At 38.7% G+C, this 23,620-nt stretch overlaps 1 protein-coding gene across 2 annotated transcripts; it reads left to right on the top strand.

Moving 5' to 3' along the window:
- Window positions 1-304: 304 nt before the first annotated feature.
- gtf2h4.S (general transcription factor IIH subunit 4 S homeolog) lies at window positions 305-22,348 on the top strand. Of its 2 annotated transcripts, NM_001091641.1 has the most exon segments (15): window positions 392-457; window positions 3,177-3,282; window positions 4,139-4,314; window positions 4,609-4,713; window positions 4,939-5,070; window positions 6,240-6,336; window positions 7,244-7,332; window positions 7,561-7,669; window positions 8,867-8,935; window positions 9,201-9,284; window positions 16,098-16,230; window positions 17,248-17,378; window positions 19,805-19,852; window positions 19,948-20,026; window positions 21,066-21,363. In NM_001091641.1, coding segments are annotated over 13 exon segments (1,368 nt in total). In that variant the 5' UTR covers window positions 392-457; window positions 3,177-3,282; window positions 4,139-4,195; the 3' UTR covers window positions 21,239-21,363.
- The last annotated feature ends 1,272 nt before the right edge of the window (window positions 22,349-23,620 follow it).

The raw sequence follows: 23,620 nt of genomic DNA, 5'->3' as shown, positions 1-23,620 counted from the left end.
ATCCTAGACCTGGCTAATAAATTAATTTGTTCATTGTGAAAAACTGGCTCTGGTTTCCACATAAAGCACTGGGTAATGTCTCCATGAAACTACAGACACTAAAAACACAAGATTATTGTTAGTATATTTCAACCATGACCTAAATTAGTCCTTTTATGTCCCTAAACTACAATAACTCTTGCCCTATTTTCCACCCAAAACATCTCCACTGCACAGACCACCACATGCTACTAACAGCTGAATTTCTCTCAGGCTCAACTATAGCCTATTCGCTAACGTGCGTGCCGCGTCATTGCGCTTTTTACGTATGGTGTGATGGCATAGTCTCGCGAGATGAGACTTGCGCTTTAGATTTAGTTTCCCGGCAGGAGCCGTGGAACTGGACGTGTAAGCGGTGTTGCAGCGCGTTTAAACAACGAGTCGGGACTGCGGGTTGTGGGCAGTGTTAAGAAACTCGGTATGAAGTTGTGTTGTTATAATGATAGTTGTAAGAGGGACACGCTGTCCTTGTTGCACACAGTTCTGCACTAGAGTAATGACTCGTTAGTAAAGTGTCTCTGGATATTGTTCTCATGTGTTACAGTTTTACTTGCTGCCAATGTACAATAAAAATACATTCAATGATGTGGAGGGGGCGATATGTACTCCTGACAACTGGACCAACCCAGGGCAGACATTCCCTTCCTGCAGGGGGTTCATTAGCCAATACAGTTTCAACAGAGACACTTTGGGCTAATCTTTATAATTCTGCCCATACTAGGGTTGCCAGTTTGCTGGTTGACCAGCCAAATTGGGCTACTAATTAAAAGCCCAGGCAGGTTTTGAAAGTAAAATCTAGCCATGGTATTCGGATTTGGGCTACTTTTTGGGCGTTTGGCCTTCTTGCCCTGCGTCTCCCAGTGCATGTTGGGTAATGTAGTTTTTGTTTAACAATTTGCCGACTGGCAAGTTTCATGTAAGACTACAATACCCAGCATGCAGCGGGACTGACTTGTGTAGAAGTCACGAGTTACCAGATTATGGGCTCTGTACCCCAGTCTCCAGTCCCTTTTAAGCATTTTCCATTTTTTCAGACAATTTTGGGACAAAAATCTGCTGGCCACCAAAATGTCTAGAGTAGTGATCCCCAACCAGTAGCACGTGAGCAACATGTTGCTTCCCAACCCCTTGGATGTTGCTCTCAGTGGCTTCAAAGCAGGTGATTATTTTTGAATTCCAGGCTTGGAGGAAACTTTTGGTTGCATAAAAACCAGTTGTATTGCCAAATAGCCTCCTGTAGGCTCCCAGTCCTCATAGGGACTACCAAATAGCCAATCACAGCCCTTCATTGGCATCCTCTGGAACGATTTTCTTGCTTATATTGCTCCCCAACCCTTCTTACTTTTGAATGTGGCTCACGGGTGGAAAAGGTTAGGGATCCCTGGTCTAGAGGTTGACCTGTTTTACCAATATTTATTAAAATTGTATATGTATTAGGGACTTATATTACCTCCTGGGCCCCTCTCAATAGTTACGCCCCTGGTGATGGGTGAATCTGTCCCATTTTGCTTCAAGGGAAGATATGCAAAACAGTTAAAGTTTAAAAAAAAGTGTATTTTCACATATATTCATGTATTTTTTTTAGACTTTTTTTTCACTGCACTTATTGGGCTACTTTTGAAGTGCTTTTGGGCTGGTTTTGTAGCTGACTTTGGCTGGTTTTGAAAATTAGACCTGGCAACCCTGGCCCTATATACCCATAAGCTTCATGCTTGGATGCTGACCAGATGGTCTTGCCTAACTACTGTGCACCATGGATATAAATCAGTCGGCATCGGTGAAGCCCAATGAGTAATATTAATGTGCAACTGAAACCTTGTTATGGGGTATTGGTTATTTGATAAAGAGGATCTTGAACCAAAACTCATCTTTTGGGTGGAGGAGGCCTTTGCTTAACTTGTGCATTTGTGAAGCTCTTTAGTGTTTGCTGATCTGCTGTCTTGTGTTGCTACAGCTATCACGTTAATAGGTTATTGGAACTAGACTTTACATTGGTGTAAAGCAGCAGGTTAGACCTTTGGCATTGATGGGAGCCTTCGTATGGGTCAGGGACAAAGCGATTATCCACAGAAAGGTGTGAAGCTTGTGACCAACTAAAGGTGGCCATACACGGATAGATCCGCTCGTTTGGCGATGTCGCCAAACGAGCGGATCTCCCTCCGATATGCCCACCTTGAGGTGGGCAATATCGGGCTGATCCGATCGTGGGCCCTAGGGCCCAACGATCGGATCCTAGCGTTCGCCAAACGGGCGGTCGGATCGCGGGACCGCATCAACGAACAGATGCGCCCGCGATCCAACGGGATTTTTAACCCCATCCGATCGAGATCTGGCCGACTTTCGGCCAGATCTCGATCGGGGAAGCCCGTCGGGGGCCCCCATACACGGGCCAATAAGCTGCCGACTCGGTCTGTCGGCAGCTTTTATCGGCCCGTGTATGGCCACCTTAAAGCCCTATGTGGGCTGGTAAAAGCCATCAAAGCTGCTGGCTGGGCTTGTTGGCCCATGTATGGGGGCCTGCAGACTGATATCTGACTGAAGATCAGCCTGATAACAATCATCAAGTTTATATATGCCTTTATGTGAGTACAGTATTAGCCTCCTGACAGACCATATTCTAATCCAATTATTTTTTGGCTAGTTTAATGTACCCAGCGTGACCCCATTTAACGTTGACGCTCCCAGTTAGAGTAAGCAGAGTAAGTAAGACTTGTTTGGTAAATGCCAAATGAAAGTGTATTTTCCACCCTGTGCCTTATTGCAAAAGCTTGTGGTGTGTGTTTGTACTCCATATGCCATTATTCATTTTTTCCTTTCCTACACCTTTCATTGAAGTATATTGCTACTAGTTATGTTCACACATACAAATAGAATCATATGAGGGAAGCATCTCATCTTTTAATGTGGCTGTGTATTTTGTACAGGCTCAGACTGGCAGTATGTGGGTTATGACAAATGCCAGAGGGGCTGCTATTATATGCCATAGACATTCACTATTTATTGGGCCTGTGGGGTCTGCTTGGGACTCTGTAAATTTAAAATGCAAGGGCCTTTTTTTAATCCCATTACAGACCTGCTTTTGTATGTTTGTTACAAGTACCCTCTTTAACATCTTCATTTAATATAAAATGTTTCAGGTCTGCTAACATGGAATTCCAATGCCATCCTTGGAGAAACAAGAATCTCACCGATGAATGAGAATATCACTTAACTGATGAGACATTGGATGCCTCTTTACTTTTGGTACGACTTTGACTTAACAGCAAATTAATAGTAACAAATTAATTGTTAGGATGTTGTAAAGACTTTACATAATCAGGAGAGTTCTCGGTTTGTATTTGCAGGGTGATATATCGAGGTATATAATTACTCTTCTTAATTTGGAGTGCTAGTTACTATGAAAGATTTATTGATTTAGGATCTATGCTGCTGTTGTCTCTGGCTGGCTCGCCGGCCACAATCTTCTTTCTTTTTTTTTTACATGGCTTCTAGAGATCTTATCACTACTAACAAGAATGCAGATGGAGCCAGGATTGTGGTCTGGCATCATTTGGCAGAAGAGGATATGAAATCTTACTGACGGGATGACATTTAGTCCCTTTTGTTTTCTACTTTATTAAACCTTTCTTGTTATCAATTGCTAAATTGTAACAGAGAACAGCTCCCCTAGATCAAAGAGTCATATCTAATAGGCCAAATTTATGTGAGATACTATATTTCTACTTTCAAGTGGTTGCTTCATATTTCTAAGGGGCTACACGTCTGCATTCTTTGAGGCATAATGACTTCTAATTGATAAATTTTGCCCACCTCTTCTTCAGGGTCCTGTCACTTCTTTCGCCCATAACCAATATAGCTGCCCCTAGTTATTTAGGCATCATTGAAGCTGCCTGCATTCTTGTATTCAAGTTTTTTGGGAAGGAAAAATCAACCCCAGGAAATTGCACTCTGGGGATGAAAAGGGCAGGATTTGTAACATGATGTTGGTTTACTTTTAAAGATTTTTTTAAACTTTTTTTTTAAACTTTAAAACGACAGGAATTTAAATAAGCATTTTAATTAGAGGAAGGTTTAATTTCCTGTGCTATGTTGCCTACAGGTTTTGAGTGCATTACAAACCCTATCGGGCCTAACAGAAAGAAAAAAGGTCAGTAAAATGAAGCTCCAGCGAGTACATCTGAAGTGTAAGAATTTGCACGAGTTTCTTCAGGAACTCAGCCCAGGGGTGCTCGATCGATTGTACAACCATCCAGCAACTTGTTTGGCTGTGTTCAGGTATGTGCTTGCACTTATTGTTACCTATTTGCTGGCTGCTTTTGCTGTGTTGCCTGAAAGAGCTGATTTGAATGGTGCAACAAAGCTGCATATCCAGTTTCTTGGGCAGTCTAAAAAAAGTAGATTTTATAAATAAATGTATACATATACATGTCAAAATGAACTGAAGCTGTCCCATCGAATATGTGCATCTGTTGCATACAGCTAGCATATGCAGTCAGTCTCCAGATTTAGTAGAATGCAGAGAAACATTTGCTTGTCTTTATTATTAATTCTTTATTCTCATCTCCATAGGGAACTCCCAGGATTGGCCAAAAATTATGTGATGCGTATGCTATTTCTGGAACAACCCTTGCCTCAAGCTGCTGTTGCATTATGGGTCAAGAAGGAAAATTTCAAGTAAGAGATAAATATCCAATATTCAGCACAAAAAGACTAGTAGTGAATAAATATAAAACTGGGAAGTTCATGGTGGATAACATAGTGTTTGTAATTTTTAAAATGTATAAATAATGGAACATAAAAACCAAACCCATAAAATTAATTTGTGTTGGGCTTCTTGTAACAAAAACATAAAGAATGACAATCTTTTAAATGTTTACATAAAAATGTTTGAATTTTCAGTGAACATGAGGAGAATACACAGGTCCTGACTGGGTTACGACTTTGGCACACACAACAACTCCCTGGTGGGTTACAGGGCCTGATTCTCAATCCAATCTTTAGAGAAAATCTTAAAATAGCACTGCTAGGCGGGTAAGTATAAATACACTTTCAGTTTTATACAAGTAAAAACCTGTTTTTAAAAATATATATATTTATATAAAAAAAAATATATTATATATATATATATATATATATATATATATATATATATATATATATATATATATATATATATATATATATATATATATATATATATATATATATATATATATATATATAAATTATATTATATATATAAATATTTAGGGTCCCTGCACTCATGATAAATCCAAATAATGATGCCTAGGTGCAGTCCACGCTGCAGTTAGAAGAGGTCGCACTCAAAGGTCCTAAAGTGAAGACCTCTTCAAATAATCTATAAATATATTTTTAAAAAATATATATGCACACAGAATGGAAAAAAGGCTGTTATAACACAATTTGTGTTATGCAATAAAAAACATTGTTTGTCTAGGTAAGTAACTCATGGCAACCATTCAGCAGGAAGATTTGTGGTCACATTTTTAAAAGCAAATATCTGACAGGGTGCTATTGGTTACTGCACTTGGGCAAACTTACTTTTTTATTAAATATGGGTGCAGAATTACATACAACATAGCCAGCGTCCATTTATACTTTCAGTTCGAGTTTTAAAGTTATCAGTTCGTCCTATAAACTGCCCTACTATATAACACTACACATGTGTAAGATACTGGATAATCGTTTTGTGTTCTCAATAATTCTCCATCATTATCTGCTCCCAAATGAGTCCTTACACCATGCAGTGTAATACATCGAGTGCCATCCATATTACAGGGTTTGGACATAACAACTAAAGTTCATGATGATTCTATAGACCATAAATAAGTCATTACTTCTGAATTAGTGGCTCATGGAAATCAGAAAAAAACCTGCCTTGGCTTATAGCCTGCACGGAGAGATACCATAAAAACATTTCAGTTTAGTTATTACCCTATAATATGCACCATTTATGAAGATGCTTGTACATTTCTTCTTCACACCTATCTTATCTGTGTGGAAAGAACGTTTCCTGTTCTGAGTTGCACCTGATGTTTTGCTTGTGTTGGCAGCATCTTACTTTGGCAGCTAGAGAGATTGTTTTCTAAGCAAATGATTACACAGCACATTTCATTCCTTGTGCAATACCGCCTATTCCTGAATTTCTTTGAACTGGTTTCATTTTTTTTACTTGATAGGGGAAAAGCTTGGGCAGATGATGGCTGCCTACTAGGCCCTGATAAACATGGAAAAGATGTGGTCTCGTTGGATAAGTATGCAGAAGAGAGATGGGAGGTGGGCGGTACTTTATTTTCTTTGTTTAATAATAGTTTTGGTACAGTTATGGGAACTCCATTATCCATAAAATTTTAATTTAAGTGAAGGCCATGTAAATAATTCAATTTTTAAAAATGATTTCCTTCATTTCTGTACTAAAAAAACAACACATTGTACTTCATGGTAACTAATGTGTATGAAACTATATTGGAGGCAAAACAATCCTACTCTGTTTATTTAATATTTAAATAATTTTAGCAGATGGTAAATGCCCCTAACTATTTACTTCCCCCTCGGTGCAGATTCAGGGCATCGGTGTTCACGGGCGCCATCTTCTTCTCTTCGGTAATCTTCGAAAAGAGAGCGGCATATCGGCGCATGTGCAGTTGGAGCAATCTTCCGTTTTGCCACAACTACGCATGTGCCGACAGTCACAGAAATTGCTGAAGCACCAGAAGAAGACCCGAAGATTACTGGAGAGAATAAGATGTCGCCCGTGAGCTCCGATGCCCTGAATCTGCACAGAGGGGTAAGTAAAGAGTTAGGGGCATTTACCAGGGATAACAGCTTAGCTGGGGGGGGTTAGCAGAGAGGGGGTCTATGTTGGGTAGGATTTTTTTAATTAAGGGTTTAGTTCTCCTTTAAGGTATAGAGGGCCAAATTACAGAAAGATTCCTTATCAGGAAACCCCCATGGCATTCCGGATAATAGATCATATACTTGTACTATCAGAATGATTTGATTAACGTATATGTGTTGATATAAACCTTATAGTGATGCAGCAATATTTAGTAACCTGCCATGATAGATTTTTGCATTTTTTTTTTCCATTTGAATGGATTTTTTCACTGCATCTGTAATTGTGTGTTTTAATCATAATACGTTTTAGCCCCTATCAAACTATTGTTTTTCCTCTTTATATTAGGTCATATTACATTTTATGGTTGGGTCTCCAAGTGCTGCTGTTAGCCAGGACTTGGCACAACTGCTTATACAGGCTGGCCTTATGAAAAAGTAAGACCCCCAAGCAAGCACCACATTGTCTGTTCTGCTTTGAGTATCCTCATTAAAAGGGCAATGCATCTGATTTATATTGAAATATTCAATGATATTTTATTATTTATGTTTTTTAAAATACAAATGTGATTTGGCTTAACCACGTGTATTCAGTGTGTTTAGTTTTGTGGAATTATAAATCTATAATTAGTTGCTGATTGCACCTTTTCTTTTCCCCGTGTTTAGTGAGTCTGGGGAAGCTCCTTGTATTTCATCAGCTGGCTTCCAGTTTTTGCTTTTGGACACACCTTCTCAGCTCTGGTATTTTATGCTTCAGTATCTCAAATCTGCAGAGGTGAGTACTGTAAGTCTCTTGTCACATATTTTATTTACAGGTCAATTATTTAAACAATATTATCCAAGGATGGACATTTCCATGCCATATGCACTTGTATAGTATGAGATAATTTTGTAGAGAATTGTTGTTTCACTCTTTTAACTATGCCCTTTTTATTTTCATCCTTGATGCAAAAAAATCAACCTAGTACTGGTAATCTCCAAGCCACTACCCAAGTCACTGATTCAATAGAGGGTCCCCCTATATTAGTGATCCCCAACCAGTGGTTCAATTTTTGAATTCCAGTCTTGGAGGAAAGATGTGAGTGCATAAAAACAAGGTGTACTTCCAAACAGCGCCTTCTATATGCTGCCAACCCACACGTTTTAATTGCATAAAAACTAGATGTACTGCAAAGTAGAGCCTCCTATAGGCTGCCAGGCCCCTGTGTGGACCATATATAGCATCCCTGGGACTCTTTTTACATTTGAATGTGGCTCATGGGTAAATATAGACAACCTACTTGGTTTCCTACTAGAGCAAAGCCTGAGTTTGCTGTTGCTTCTCTAAGTGGCTGTAAAGCTATATATATATATATATCTATCTATATCTATATATCTATATCTATATATCTATATCTATATATATATATATATATATATATATATATATATATATATATATATATATATATATATATATATATATCTCTTTTAGTTAGTTGGCCAAGAATGTAATGTATAAAGGCTGGAGTGACTGGGTGTCCAACATAATAGCCAGAACACTACTTCCTGCTTAGCAGCTCTCTTGGTTTCCACTCATTGGTTACCAGGCATTAACCAATCACTGACTTGAGGGGGGCACATGGGTCACAACTGTTTGCTTTTGAATCTGAGCTGCATGCTAAGGATCAATTGCAAACACACTGAACAGTTATGTCCCATGTGCCCCCCTGTAAGTCTCTGATTAACTCAGATAGAAGGCTGCAAAGCAGGAAGTCGTGTTCTGTTATGTTAGACATATAGTGACTCCAGCCTTTATACATTAAATTTTTGCCTAACTATATTAGAAACATTTTTTATTTTCCACAGCCTATCTATTTATCCAGAATTTATTTTTACACGGAACTGTTTCTTTAAATATATGATGCTTTGCAAACAAAGGACTGCTCTCATTCTCATTTTGTAATTAATCTTATTGCCTTGTTTATTTCAGTCTCGTGGAATGAATCTTGTGGAAATACTCTCCTTCATGTTCCAGTTAAGCTTCTCTACTTTGGGAAAGGTGAAAAAAGACGCTTTAACTCTTGAGGGGGCGAGGGAATGATTTTTGAAAAAACATCTGATTTAGTTAAAAAAAGCCAGAATAATGTAACATAGCCTTTACTGTGACCATATTAAAACACACAGTTGCAGGCCATTGGCTTATATCCGTTGTTTTCCTATGTAACATGGTAGACTGATGAGTTGCCTTAGCAAAGTGTGGGGGGAAAGGGAAACCAGATATTACCAAACTGTACTGTGTGTACAAACTGTTATTCTGTTCCAAGGATTACTCTGTGGAAGGGATGAGTGATTCCTTACTGACATTTCTACAACACCTACGTGAATTTGGCCTTGTGTTTCAAAGAAAGGTGAGTGCATGGATCTATGTCTGCAGGCTGGACTGTTTAGTTACGAGAGCAGCCTTTTAATGCAATGGAATACACTATTATATATAATGTATATAGGGGTTGTTTTTATTGCTGCTTGCTTTTGATATCATTGGAAGGCACTGCAAGTTCACTACTTGAGTGTCCATTTTAAACACCACTGCAAATATCAGCAAAAGTCTCTGAATACCATAGCCATAAGTTCTTGAAGAGGGCTTCATAACAAGACTTGCTGCATGTCAATCAGACATGTTCAGCTTAATAGAAATTATGGCAAGAATCCAAATTGCCAAAATGAACATGTGTTTGTAGTCTGTTTAGAGAAACACTATTGTCAGCTAAGGTATTGCCCTGTGGTAAAATGTAATATAATTAACCCTTTAAATGCCACAGATCGTAGAATCTACGTTCTGTGGCAAAGGTACTTGAAATGCCACAGAACGTAGATTCTACGTTCTGCAGCACTTCCGGGTTCAGAAGCGGAGGAGCGCCTGTTAGAGCCGCTCGCTCCGTTCCTGCTCGATCCCCTGCCCCTAGGCAACGAGCAGAGCAGGGGATCGAGTGGCCCCTGGGGCGCGATCGCCCAGGGGCCCAAAAACAGCAGCAGGCACGTGTTACTTACGTGTCCTGCTGCTGCAGCCTGCACCGGATCGTCGATCTCCGCCCCCACAGCACACAGACAGGAACCACGAGGCAGATGTCTTCCAGGGGCTCTTCCTGATCGCCTGCAACAGTCTTCAGCGATTTTTTCAGGTTAGTGCAACAATTACACACACAAACACACCAACACACACTTATTACAGTAATACACACTTAGATTCACACTTACACACACTTACACATACATTTTTGGGGATTGGGGGGGGGGTCACTTACACTCACTGCACTTACACACACGTGCACACGCACACACGCGCACATAACATGTAATTTACCATTTGTGCACACGCACATACATGGCATTGTGGCTTTTTTTTTTTTTCTTATCGCATCGTCTCTTTTTTTGGCTGAAAAAAATGTTTTATTGCCATTACGAATAGCGTATTCGCTAACCGTACTGTGCTATACCTTTTGTATGTTATTTCGGTGATTATATTGCAATTTTGGGTATTTTGGTGCATTTTTAGCCATTTTATTGAATTTTTAGCCATTTTATTGCATTTTCAGCTCTGCGTATGTTGTGTTCACTTGTTTCTAGCCATAGAACCTGTTTGGCCCAGCTAAAATATTCAAACTGTGATTCTGACGGCCGATAACACTAGTCTGGAAAAAAAAACATTGATTTTTGTGGTTTTATTGGATTTTTTTGCATTTCACTCTTTACTGCCTTATTTTGTTTTGCCTTGTAAATTTTATATACTATATATCCATTTGGGGGTCTCTGTGCACCACATAGTTTGGTATATCTATGCATATTGGGCATCAAAGTGTTCAGTAGACACCAGGTGTTCATATTTAGGATGTTTTATGCTGATACGTTACGAAATGTGGGGCATATAATGGGGTAAAAGTCAAGCTTTCTGCCAATTTTCAGAAATTTGATAAAAACCGTTATGTTCAGCATTGCTTTGCAGTTTGGCAGTTTGCAGTAGGAACACATATTTACCCATATTGGATTCGTCAGAATGTGTACTTTCTGAAAATATATGGTTTTCTGGGGTCTCTGTACTGTTAGGGGGGTCTAATGTCGCATAATACACACACCAGGTGCTTATATTGCAGCAGCCAGCGCGTCAGCTGTGAAAATGTATATACACTGTCATTTGGTGGTCTCTGTGCGCCACATAGTTTGGTATATCTATGCGTATTGGGCATCAAAGTGTTCAGTAGACCCCTGGCGTTCATATTTAGGATGTTTTATGCTGATAAGTTACGAAATGTGGGGCATATAATGGGGTAAAATTCAAGCTTTGTGACGATTTTCAGAAATTTGATAAAAACCGTTACGTTCAGCATTGATTTGCAGTTTGGCAGTTTGCAGTAGAAACACTTATTTACCCATATTGGATTTGTCAGAATGTGTACTTTCTGAAAATATATGGTTTTCTGGGGTCTCTGTACTGTTAGGGGGGTCTAATGTCGCATAATACACACACTAGGTGCTCATATTGCAGCAGCCAGCGCGTCAGCCTTGAAAATGTATATACACTATTGTCATTTGGGGGTCTCTGTGCGCCACATAGTTTGGTATATCTATGCATATTGGGCATCAAAGTGTTCAGTAGACCCCTGGCGTTCATATTTAGGATGTTTTATGCTGATACGTTACAAAATGTGTGGCATATAATGGGGTAAAATTCAAGCTTTGTGACGATTTTCAGAAATTTGATAAAAACCGTTATGTTCAGCATTGCTTTGCAGTTTGGCAGTTTGCAGTATAAACACTTATTTACCCATATTGGATTCGTCAGAATGTGTACTTTCTGAAAATATATGGTTTTCTGGGGTCTCTGTACTGTTAGGGGGGTCTAATGTTGCATAATACACACACCAGGTGCTTATATTGCAGCAGCCAGCGCGTCAGCCGTGAAAATGTATATACACTATTGTCATTTGGGGGTCTCTGTGCGCCACATAGTTTGATATATCTATGCATATTGGGCATCAAAGTGTTCAGTAGACCCCTGGCGTTCAAATTAAGGATGTTTTATGCTGATAAATTACGAAATGTGTGGCATATAATGGGGTAGAATTCAAGCTTTGTGATGATTTTCAGAACTGTTAGGGGGGTCTAATGTCGCATAATACACACACCAGGTGCTTATATTGCAGCAGCCAGCGCGCGTCAGCCGTGAAAATGTATATACACTATTGTCATTTGGGGGTCTCTGTGCGCCACATAGTTTGGTATATCTATGCATATTGGGCATCAAAGTGTTCAGTAGACCCCTGGCGTTCATATTTAGGATGTTTTATGCTGATAAGTTACGAAATGTGGGGCATATAATGGGGTAAAATTCAAGCTTTGTGACAATTTTCAGAAATTTGATAAAAACCGTTATGTTCAGCATTGCTTTGCAGTTTGGCAGTTTGCAGTAGAAACACTTATTTACCCATATTGGATTCGTCCGAATGTGTACTTTCTGAAAATATATGGTTTTCTGGGGTCTCTGTACTGTTAGGTGGTCTAATGTCGCATAATACACACACCGGGTGGTTATATTGCAGCAGCCAGTGCGTCAGCGGTGAAAATGTCTATACATGTTGTCATTTGGGGGTCTCTGTGCGCCACATAGTTTGGTATATCTATGCACATTGGGCATCAAACTGTTTAGTAGACCCCTATGTTTATTTTTAGGATGCTTTATGCTGGTAATGATACATGGACAATACGATGCTGGAAAGTTGAAGCTTTGAGGCAATTTCCAGATATTTCACCCAAACCGCCAAATTTGGCAAAGCCTTGCGACTCAGTAGTTTGGAGCAGAAAGGCATGGGTACCCATTTTAGATTCTGTAGAATGTGTACTTTCCAAAAATATATGGGGTTGGGGGGTAAACATATATTTCTGTGTTTTTACCCCACAAAAATGCAGTCAATGTGTTGATTTTTCATTAGCTGAAGTTACCCACGGGACTGTTTGTATGTGCTAACTTCATTTTGGGGCCTCTAAATGCCAGATACTTTGGTAAACTTATGAACAATGGCCACCAAAATGTTCAGAGGAACCCTGGCAATCATATTTAGGGTGCTTTTTCTTAGTACTTAATGACACATGGGTGATATGGTGCTGGGAAGTTGAAGCTTTGAGGCAATTTTCAGATATTTCACCAAAACCGACAACTTTGGGAAAGCCTTGCGACTCAGTAGTTTGGAGCAATAAGGCATGGGTACCCATTTTAGATTCTGTAGAATGTGTACTTTCCAAAAATGTATGGGTTTGGGGGGTAAACATATATTTCTGTGTTTTTACCCCACAAAAATGCAGTCAATGTGTTGCTCTTTCATTAGCTGAAGTTACCCACAGGACTATTTGTATGAACTAACTTCATTTTGGGGCCCCTAAATGCCAGTTACTTTGGTAAACCTATGAACAATGGCCACCAAACTGTTCGGAGGAACCCTGGCAATCATATTTAGGGTGCTTTTTCTTGGTGCATAACGATACATGGGTGATATGGTGCTGAGAAGTTGAAGCTTTGAGGCAATTTTCAGATATTTCACCAAAACCGACAAATGTGGGAAAGCCTTGCGACTCAGTAGTTTGGAGAAGAAAGGCATGGGTACCCATTTTAGATTCGGTAGAATGTGTACTTTCCAAAAATATATGGGTTTTGGGGGGTAAACATATATTTCTGTGTTTTTACCCCACAAAAATGCAGTCAATGTGTTGATTTTTCATTAGCTGAAGTTACCCACGGGACTGTTTGTATGCGCTAACTTCATTTTGGGGCCTCTAAATGCCAGATACTTTGGTAAACTTATGAACAATGGCCACCAAAATGTTCAGAGGAACCCTGGCAATCATATTTAGGGTGCTTTTTCTTAGTACGTAATGATACATGGGTGATATGGTGCTGGGAAGTTGAAGCTTTGAGGCAATTTTCAGATATTTCACCAAAACCGACAACTTTGGGAAAGCCTTGCGACTCAGTAGTTTGGAGCAGAAAGGCATGGGTACCCATTTTAGATTCAGTAGAATGTGTACTTTCCAAAAATATATGGTTTTGGGGGGTAAACATATATTTCTGTGTTTTTACCCCACAAAAATGCAGTCAATGTGTTGATTTTTCATTAGATGAAGTTACCCACAAGACTATTTGTATGCGCTAACTTCATTTTGGGGCCTCTAAATGCCAGATACTTTGGTAAACCTATGAACAATGGCCACCAAACTGTTTGGAGGAACCCTGGCAATCATATTTAGGGTGCTTTTTCTTGGTGCGTAACGATACATGGGTGATATGGTGCTGAGAAGTTGAAGCTTTGAGGCAATTTTCAGATATTTCACCAAAACCGACAATTGTGGGAAAGCCTTGCGACTCAGTAGTTTGGAGCAGAAAGGCATGGGTACCCATTTTAGATTCGGTAGAATGTGTACTTTCCAAAAATATATGGGTTTTGGGGGGTAAACATATATTTCTGTGTTTTTACCCCACAAAAATGCAGTCAATGTGTTGATCTTTCATTTGCTGAAGTTACCCATGGGACTGTTTGTATGCGCTAACTTCATTTTGGGGCCTCTAAATGCCAGATACTTTGGTAAACTTATGAACAATGACTACCAAAATGTTCAGAGGAACCCTGGCAATCATATTTAGGGTGCTTTTTCTTAGTACGTAATGATACATGGGCGATATGGTGCTGGGAAGCTGAAGGTTTGAGGCAATTTTCAGATATTTCACCAAAACCGACAATTTTGGGAAAGCCTTGCGACTCAGTAGTTTGGAGCAGAAAGGCATGGGTACCCATTTTAGCTTCAGTAGAATGTGTACTTTCCAAAAATATATGGGTTTTGGGGGGTAAACATATATTTCTGTGTTTTTACCCCACAAAAAATGCAGTCAATGTGTTGATTTCTCAGTAGCTGAAGTAAAGTCCTGAACAATTTGGATGTGCTAACTTCATATTGGTGTCTCTAAATGCCAGATACTTTGGTAAACCTATGCATAATGGGTATCAAACTGTTCAGTGGACCCCTGGCAATCATATTTCAGGTGCTTTTTCTTGGTACCTAATATAGTTTGGGATATGTGGAGCAGCAAAATAAAACCTTTGAAATGATTTTTCAGAATTTTGAATTTTTTTATGAAAAACCGCTATGTTCAGACAAGCTTTTATGTTTGGTAGTTGGGAGTAGAGAGACATAGTTACCCATTTTGTAATCGGCAGAATGTGTACTTTTCAAAAATGTATGGTTTTCTGGGGTAAACCTACGGTTTCAGGATTTTTTGCCTTGGAATCTAAAGCATGCCGTTTTCTGCCTTAGTGCTTTCAAAATTCGTTAATATACTGCCGGGAGTTTTTGAGGTACAGAAGTCCTAAATCTCCCTAAAACTATACATATCTGGTATTGGCACGTTCGAGAGACATAAGGCTTTCCAAATCAGTTGGATTTTCCTCCGTAAAATGAAATATTTTTCTGGTATAAATTGATATACGATGAAAAATTGTAATTTTTCATTTTTTTTTTGGTATTTAGCACTATAAATTTTTTTGCACAGGTGGAAATACATGAAAACTCAGGCAGATTTAGAAAGCTCAGTTTCTACCGAAAAAAACAATGTATAGTTTTCCTAGGTAAACTATAGGTTTCCCCTCAGAAAATGCCCCTAAAGTGAGAGAGCACAAAATGTTTCAAAAACGGCTGGCATTTCGCGTAACCAAAATGTGAAATTCTGCTGGCACTTAAAAGGTTAAATAGCAATGTAGGAAAGAGATCAAAACGAATACTCACTTATACACAGGCTGAAATTGACGGACTCTTGACTCAACAACCTGCTAGGCAGCATATGGCCCCAAAAATGCTTTCTCTGATCAATATGCAGCACTTTATTTTTTTTACTTTATACGTAATATAAAATGTATACCTCTTTTTTTATTTTATTATTTATTTATTGTATTATTTATTTATTATTATAATTGTATTATTATTATTTATTATAATATTTATTTATTTTATTTTACTTTATACGTAATATAAAATGTATACCTTTTTTTTATTTTATTTTTATTTATTTATTTATTATAATTTTATTATTATATATTATAATATTATTTATTTATTTTATTATTTATTTTATTTTACTTTATACGTAATATAAAATGTATTCCTCTTTTTTTATTTTACAACAGAGAAAGTCACGTCGATACTATCCAACACGTCTGGCTATAAACCTTGCATCTGGTATATCTGGCTCGGTTGTTGACAGCCATAAGCAAGGGTTTATTGTTGTGGAAACAAACTACAGAATATATGCATACACAGGTTGGTAATAGTAGTTTTTATTTTGCCCTGTATTGTGATGTAAGCTCTATTTCTCTGTTTTTATCTTTTTTTTTTTTTTTTAAAATGAAATGTTATTATGTTTTTGCATAAGAACATACACCACATTGTATAGGGTATGAAAGGGAGAGGGTAGAGGGGAAGTGGAGGGAGAGAAGGGGATATAAATAAAAAAGCAATTAACAAAAACAACCAAAAGACACAGACATTAAAGCTAGAAATCAAGTGTTATATTTTCAAAGTATCTAATAGGGGACAACTGGGGTACTTCATTTACTTATTGGTGTAAGGGGCCACTTTGGGTTTTTACCCACACTCTACTTTGGAGGTCTTTTGAGGGGGACAGAGATCATCCGTTTTTATCTTTTTAACAGAGAGTAGTTTAGTACATAATATTAATCTGTTAAAATGGTACTACACAGGATTACATTAGCTGCCAGCTTGACTGGTCCTGATCACGGCTTGGACAGTAACTAAATACAGTTTAAAAGAAATATTTTTTTTTGTCTGGTGTCCATTTGTGGGTGTTTGTTGCAACCTTGTATCCAGAATACTTGGGACATGGTGCTTTCCGGATAATGGATCTTTCGGTAATTTGGATCTTCATGCCTTAAGTCTACTAGAAAATCATGTAAACATTAAATAAACCCAACAGGTTGGTTTTGCTTCCTATAAGATTAATTATATCTTAGTTTGGATCAATTACAAGTTACTCTTTTATTATTACAGAGAAAAGGGTAATTATTTTTAAAAATTTGGATTTATTTGTCTAAAATGGAGACTATGGGAGACGACCTTTCCATAATTTGGATCTTTCTGAATAACGTGTTTCCAGATAGCTGATCTCATACCTGTACTACACCGCAGGACTTGCATGTATATTTGTTGAATGATTAATTTGTGTATACTGAGAAATATGAAATGGCAAATCAATTGTGTAACTGTTTTGAAAGTAGATAGTCAAAGGTAATAAACCCGAAACGCTTCATATCTCTTTAGATTCAGAGCTGCAAATTGCCCTTATTGCCCTGTTCTCTGAGATGTTGTATCGCTTCCCAAATCTGGTTGTGGCACAAGTCACTCGAGAGAATGTCCAGCAAGCGATAGGGAATGGCATCACTGCTGAGCAGGTAACAACTTGTACATACGTTACAGTGTGTGTCTGACACTATGTTATCATACCATGCAGTCGTTCGTTTACTTGCAGACCATTAAAACCAACCACACGCTTAAGGTCTTGCCTTGGCAAATGTTTATTTTAAAATATATTTTGATTATGAACAATTCTTTTTATAATTCTGGGTACAATTACCATGTGTAAATAATTGAGTAAATCCAGAATGTTTTGTTGGCCCAAACCAGCCTCACTCTGTTTACTTAGTATAAAAGGAGAACTGATACACTAGAATTATTTACCATTACCTACTCTATTATGCCACGCACTAAACAAAAACTTCCCTTCCCACTGTCTCCTCTTGGAGACTGCTCCTAAATAAGCCTATTCCTCTGATCAAGTTAAAGGGGTTGTTCACCTTCCAACCACACTTTCAGTTCAATTGTTTTCAGATTGTTCACCAGAAATAAAGACTGTTTTTTTATTTTTTACAGTTTTTCCAAAATCTAAGTTTAATGTTCGTGTCTCTGGTGTTTGAGTCTGGCAGCTCAGTAATTCAGGTGCAGACTCTAAACTCTTACAATTTTGCAACATTTAGTTGATACGTTTTTTAGCAGCATCTCTGGAAAATTAGCAATTATTGTATCAATTCTAACTAGGGATGCACCGAATCCAGAATTCGGTTTGGGATTCAGACAGGATTCGGCCTTTTTCAGCAGGATTTGCATATGCAAAATAGGGGCAGGGAGGGAAATTGTGTGACGCAAAACAAGGAAGTAAAAAATTTTCCCCTTCTTACCTCTAATTTGCTTATGCAAATTAGGATTCACTTTGGTATTCGGCCGAATCTTTCACAAAGGATTCGGGGGTTCAGTCGAATCCGAAATAGTGGATTCGGTGCATCCCTAATTCTAACAGCTGCCTTAAATGAATCCCAGAGATTCTGCTCAACAGGAATAAAGGTAAGAAGTGTATCAACTAAATGTATCAATTTAGAACTGTTAAACAGTCGGTAACCCCCCCTCCCAGAACTGCTTTAGAAGGTGGAAAATTAAACTTTCTTTTCATTATTAGAAAAACGGTCACACAGAAAATGGAAAGTACTTGGAAAAAGAAATCCATTTCTCAAAAGAGCAAACAGATTTTTTAATATTCAATTTTGAAAGCTGACATGGGGCTAGACATTTGTCAATTTCCCAGCTGCCCCTGGTCATGTGACTTGTGCCTGCACTTTAGGAGAGAAATGCTTTCTGGCAGGTTGCTGTTTTTCCTTCTCAATGTAACTGAATGTGTCTCAGTGAGACATGGGTTTTTACTAATGAGTGTTGTTCTTAGATCTACCAGGCAGCTGTTATCTTGTGTTAGGGAGCTGTTATCTGGTTACCTTCCCATTGTTCTTTTGTTTGGCTGCTGGGGGGGGAGAAAGGGAGGGGGTGATATCACTCCAACTTGCAGTACAGCATTAAAGAGTGATTGAAGTTTATCAGCAGTGGCGTAACTACTGGGGGAGCAGGGGGTGCGATTAGGCCAGGGCCCGCACCCCCTCAGGGCCCCCCGGCAGCTCGCGCGCCACTGAGTTCTTCGGCCATTTCCGGGCGGGACCCGGCTGGCCGTCCCGCTCCAGGGCCCATCCCCCTCTAGTTACGTTACTGTTTATCAGAGCACAAGTCACATGACTTGGGACAGCTGGGAAATTGACAATATGTCTAGCCCCATGTCAGATTTTAAAACTGAATATAAAAAAATCTGTTTGCTCTTTTGAGAAATGGATTTCAGTGCAGAATTCTGCTGGAGCAGCACTATTAACTGATTCATTTTGAAAAAATGTTTTTTCCCATGACAGAATCCCTTTAAGAGAAAAAAATATAGTATGTGTGCTGACCATTCTTTGTTGTTTATTACCCTAAAGAAAACAAAGGAAAGAGAATTTGGTCAATTTACCAATACCTCATCACAAGTACAAAACTGAATCTGAACACGTTTCAGTGACTGCATTAGGGTGAGTCACTGTTCTTAAGGCAATAATATTTAGTATACAAAGGCCAACTAATTACAGTCGACGCTGAATCTCATTAAATCACACTCTCTGCAACTTAATTATGACTACCAAAAGAACATAAAATAGTTGTGATTGTTTCAGAAAAGTAGTTGCCCTTATTTTTAAATGACAAGGAAAGTCTGAAGTTTAGTAAGATTTATATCTAAAAAGGTTCCAGATCAATAACTTAGGTTCCCTCATGGTAGAATCCAAGTTCTCACTGGTGACACCAGAAGCGTGTTCATCAAGTCTGATAGCTGGTGTCTGCTTCTGCTCCATTGGGTTAGTAGTAGGGCAGGAGCCACACGCACAAAAAGTAGCATTTTTGGGTTTCCATGTCCTTTCACATTCCCGAACTTTTTGGTGTTCACATAAATATACAGCTAACTATGTCTTCTTTCCAGATAATCCACTTTCTGAGGACAAGAGCACATCCAGTGATGTTGCAGCAGGTGAGATATGGATAGACATTTGCCCTTGACAATGGCTTAGAAACCTCTTCTACTATATGTATTTCTACAATCTTCTGCTTTATGCCTCTTACCAGAATCCAGCGCTTCCACCAACAATTACTGACCAAATAAGACTTTGGGAACTCGAGAGAGACCGCCTACGTTTTTCTGAAGGTAAAATGCTGCTCTTCATGCCTTAATTACTCCATCGTCTTCATGTTTGGTATCATTTTTATATAGGAAGAGACCAAAATCAGTATCAAATGGGATTTTTTTTTGTGTTATATATGCTTCTCAATGTAACAGCTGCAGAATGGTCCTCTAAATAATGAACAAAAAAAGAAAAACAGCAGATTTTCTCAAAATACCATTGTCTTCCTCATACTTAAAGTTCATTTTAAAATGAATTGTCAGCAGTAGGTCCCTATCAGATATGGGGCCCTGTTCTGAAAAGCTTTACCTGTTTAGTCACTTATTTTATACAGCTAAAATGGTACTAAGCCACTCCCTGATACTTCTCATTGGCCTTTTAAAGGGGAAAACACCATTTTTTTCATGGGGGAAAAAAATAGAATTTTTTAGGGATCTAATAAACCTCGAGGGTCCGTATAAAATAGTACTCCAACTCAGACCTGCCGAGTTCATGTAGAAGTGAATGGGAGAAGTCCCGATGATATCCTGATCAGTGATGGATTTCATGCATTAATCTGAAGATTTTGTAAAATACGAAAAAGTCTACGACACATCCGGAAAAGTCGCACTATTCAGACCTTTTCAAGATTTTAGCAAGTTTTTTTCCCGAACAAGAAATTTTCGGGAAAATGTATTGATAAATAAGGAAAACCCGTGTGGATTTGGTCAGAGTATCTTTCAGAAAATATGGAGATATTTTCGGATTTTGATAAATAACCCCCATCGTGTAGCTATAGTCTTGTTAATACAAATCACATTTGTTATCAATTCTCAATATATTTAAAACTTTAAGGGACTGGGTAACAACAACTGTAAATCCATCTAGAAGATGAGCACAGAGTTACTGATATTAGGTTACTAAAATATAGGGCAGCAGCAGAGATAATGTTCTGTGATGCAGTTACAGTCAATTATACAATCCTTGCCAATTGCAACATCTTTTAAAATGCATCTATACCAATAATTTGGTTTAAAGATGGTGCCTTTTGGCTCATTATTTCTTTTTATATTTCCTCATTAGGTGTCCTGTACAACCAGTTTCTATCCCAAGTGGACTTTGAACTTTTGAGAAACTATGCACGTGATCTTGGAGTGCTCGTGTTTGAGAATCCAGCCAAGCGTGTGATGGTAGTGACCCCCGGAGGACACTCTGATGTTAAGCGTTTCTGGAAACGCCAAAAGCAAAGCTCCTGAGGTTTACATGTGATGGTCACCACTAATTCTGGATAAACTAGAAGCAACTGAAACTTTAATATATGGGACCTTTTGTCCTCCAAATGCGACAGTCTTTTAATCATTAAAAGAGGTCATTTTCCAAAGTCTTGCTTTTTGGGGTCTGTAGATTGAGACAGTTCTAATGATGGCAGCAGGGTGTTATGAAAGACCGTGGAATCACTTCTATTTTGTGCACCCCAAAAGCAGAAGGTCATAGTATGTTCACATAGAGATGGCACTATTTTCAGACATCAGATAATGGCATTTATAAAGATATTGCATCATTTTCATTGTCTCTAGTGTTACCACTAGTCAGAATTAATCAGAATTATATATACATATATATATATATATCTATATATATATATCTCTCTCAAAGGATGAAGTTAGACATCAGCGCAGTCCACTAGTGTGGACTCTCTATTCATTTCTATTGGATTCTTAAAAGCATATTTATCATAGGGTGAATTTTCACTTTCACCCATTGATAAATACTCAAAATCCAATTGAAATGAATGGAGAGTGGTGGAATTTCACACTAGTGGACTGTGCTGATGTCTAACTTCATTCTTTGATAAATATGCCCTATAGTGCGGGTGTTTATGGTGTATTTCTGAAAATGTTATACAGCAAAGCTAAAGTCGCTCGTATCATCTTGGCCATGTTCAAGCATGCTATCCAATTATCTAGCTGCGTTTCACACCTCCAAGGATCATTTCTGTCGAATCACAATCCAAGAAATTGAAAATATCATGGGCCAGTGCCTCCTCTGATCAGGTTCGGGGTGAATTGAAAGCTGCATAAGTGAGAGGAGCTGCATTTCCTTCATATTTGAACTCATATCCCCAGAGTATTGGTTGGCCATCTTAACTTGCACACTGGACAAATCTGAGAAGAAGCTGTAAATTGTACAGGTTTGAAGGCAATGTTATCCTTATACAATGGAAAAGATTTTTCACAAGTTTTCCATTTTGGACAGCAGTAAGCCCAGGGAGCTGTTTAAATGTTTGAAAGCTGATGCTGCAAAAGTTTTCTAATAAAGTATCTCCACTGTATAATAATTAATATTAAAGATTAATTAAAAAATGATTTCCTAGATTGATTTCCTTGTGGAAGGGAGGATTACTATTAAACTGCCAGTAACATATAATAGCATTTATTAACAATAAACATGGTGACAACCAGCAAGTGTTTAGAGCTACAAATCTACAGTTCTCTGCCAACGACATGAAGGACCTGTTTCTTCCAGCAATGGCTGCAGCAAGCAGAAATCCACTCGCTGAGCTAAAGGAAGAACTGACTTGCCCTATTTTCCTGGATCACTTTAGTGAACCTGTTTCTATAGAATGTGGGCACAGTTTCTGTTGAGCCTGCATTAGCCGCACCTGGAGAGGAATTCACAACTACTTCCGGTGTCTCCAGTGCAGAAACATCCAGACAAGAGATATTTACGGCCTAATCCTCTTGTGGAGAATATGGTGGAAATAACTGGACAACTTGCTGCCTCTAACGTTTCTCAAATCAGTGAGAAGCAATGTGAAAAGCGCCAGGAACCAATGAAACTCTTTTGTTAAGTGGACGGGTGGGAAATTTGCTTGGTGTGCCGAGAGTCAGCAGAGCATCGGACTCGTACTGTGATACCAGTTGAGGAATCAACTCGAGTATTAAAGGTGGCAGGAACAGTAAGGATGCGTCCTTCATCATACTTAAAGGACAAGGAAAGTCTAACAATAAATACTTATTTGAAAGGCATACCTTTTGTGTTGTCATCCTTACTTTGAAGTCTGCAGTATGTTAAGCCGTTTGTCAGCGATGCATCGTTGCTTAAGAAAAAACCTCACTGTACTAGAAGAGAAAGTCCCATGATGCAACGGTCCTGCATGAAGACCAAGACTGTCGAGTCTGCGCACTGGATCAACACGAAGGCAGTGCATGCACATTAAACACGGCTAGTGTGCGCGCTTTCACTAGACCGAGAACCAGGCTCCAGCCACAAGCCTCCTCCAAAGCCTGCCCATTGATATGCACGAACCAATAGCAATTCACCAAAACTACAAACTACAATAGCCAGTCTTTGATCATATTATTTATTAGCTTGTGGCTGAAACGTTCTAAAGATGGAAGCAAGGTGCTCTTCTGCGTTCTTTGGTGCTCAATCACGTTTGAAAAAAATGCAGGAAAGGTTCGCACATGTGCAAAGAAAAGGAAAGGGCGCTCGTGGTGATGCGATTTTGGTCAAAATGTATGACGTGATCGTCTAATGGAGAGACAGAACGCGCAGATTATCGATTTTCTGGAGGGTATTTGTTGAGATCTGGGAGAGAGGAATGTAACAATTCAAATGATAGACTTAGTAAAAAA

This window comes from Xenopus laevis, chromosome 2S, assembly GCF_017654675.1.
Source record: "Xenopus laevis strain J_2021 chromosome 2S, Xenopus_laevis_v10.1, whole genome shotgun sequence".
Taxonomy (NCBI): Eukaryota; Metazoa; Chordata; class Amphibia; order Anura; family Pipidae; genus Xenopus; species Xenopus laevis.
Note: the sequence above shows the minus strand (reverse complement) of the source record. Positions and strands in the feature narration are given on the sequence as shown.

What these genes read in the sequence shown, in the direction of transcription:
- gtf2h4.S (XM_018248208.2), top strand. Translation starts at nt 4,196, where the DNA reads ATGAAGCTCCAGCGAGTACATCTGAAGTGTAAGAATTTGCACGAGTTT. An exon ending in ACTTGTTTGGCTGTGTTCAG is followed by an intron (nt 4,315 to 4,608) that starts GTATGTGCTTGC and finishes TCATCTCCATAG; the next exon opens with GGAACTCCCAGGATTGGCCA. An exon ending in CCGCCTACGTTTTTCTGAAG is followed by an intron (nt 20,027 to 21,065) that starts GTAAAATGCTGC and finishes TTTCCTCATTAG; the next exon opens with GTGTCCTGTACAACCAGTTT.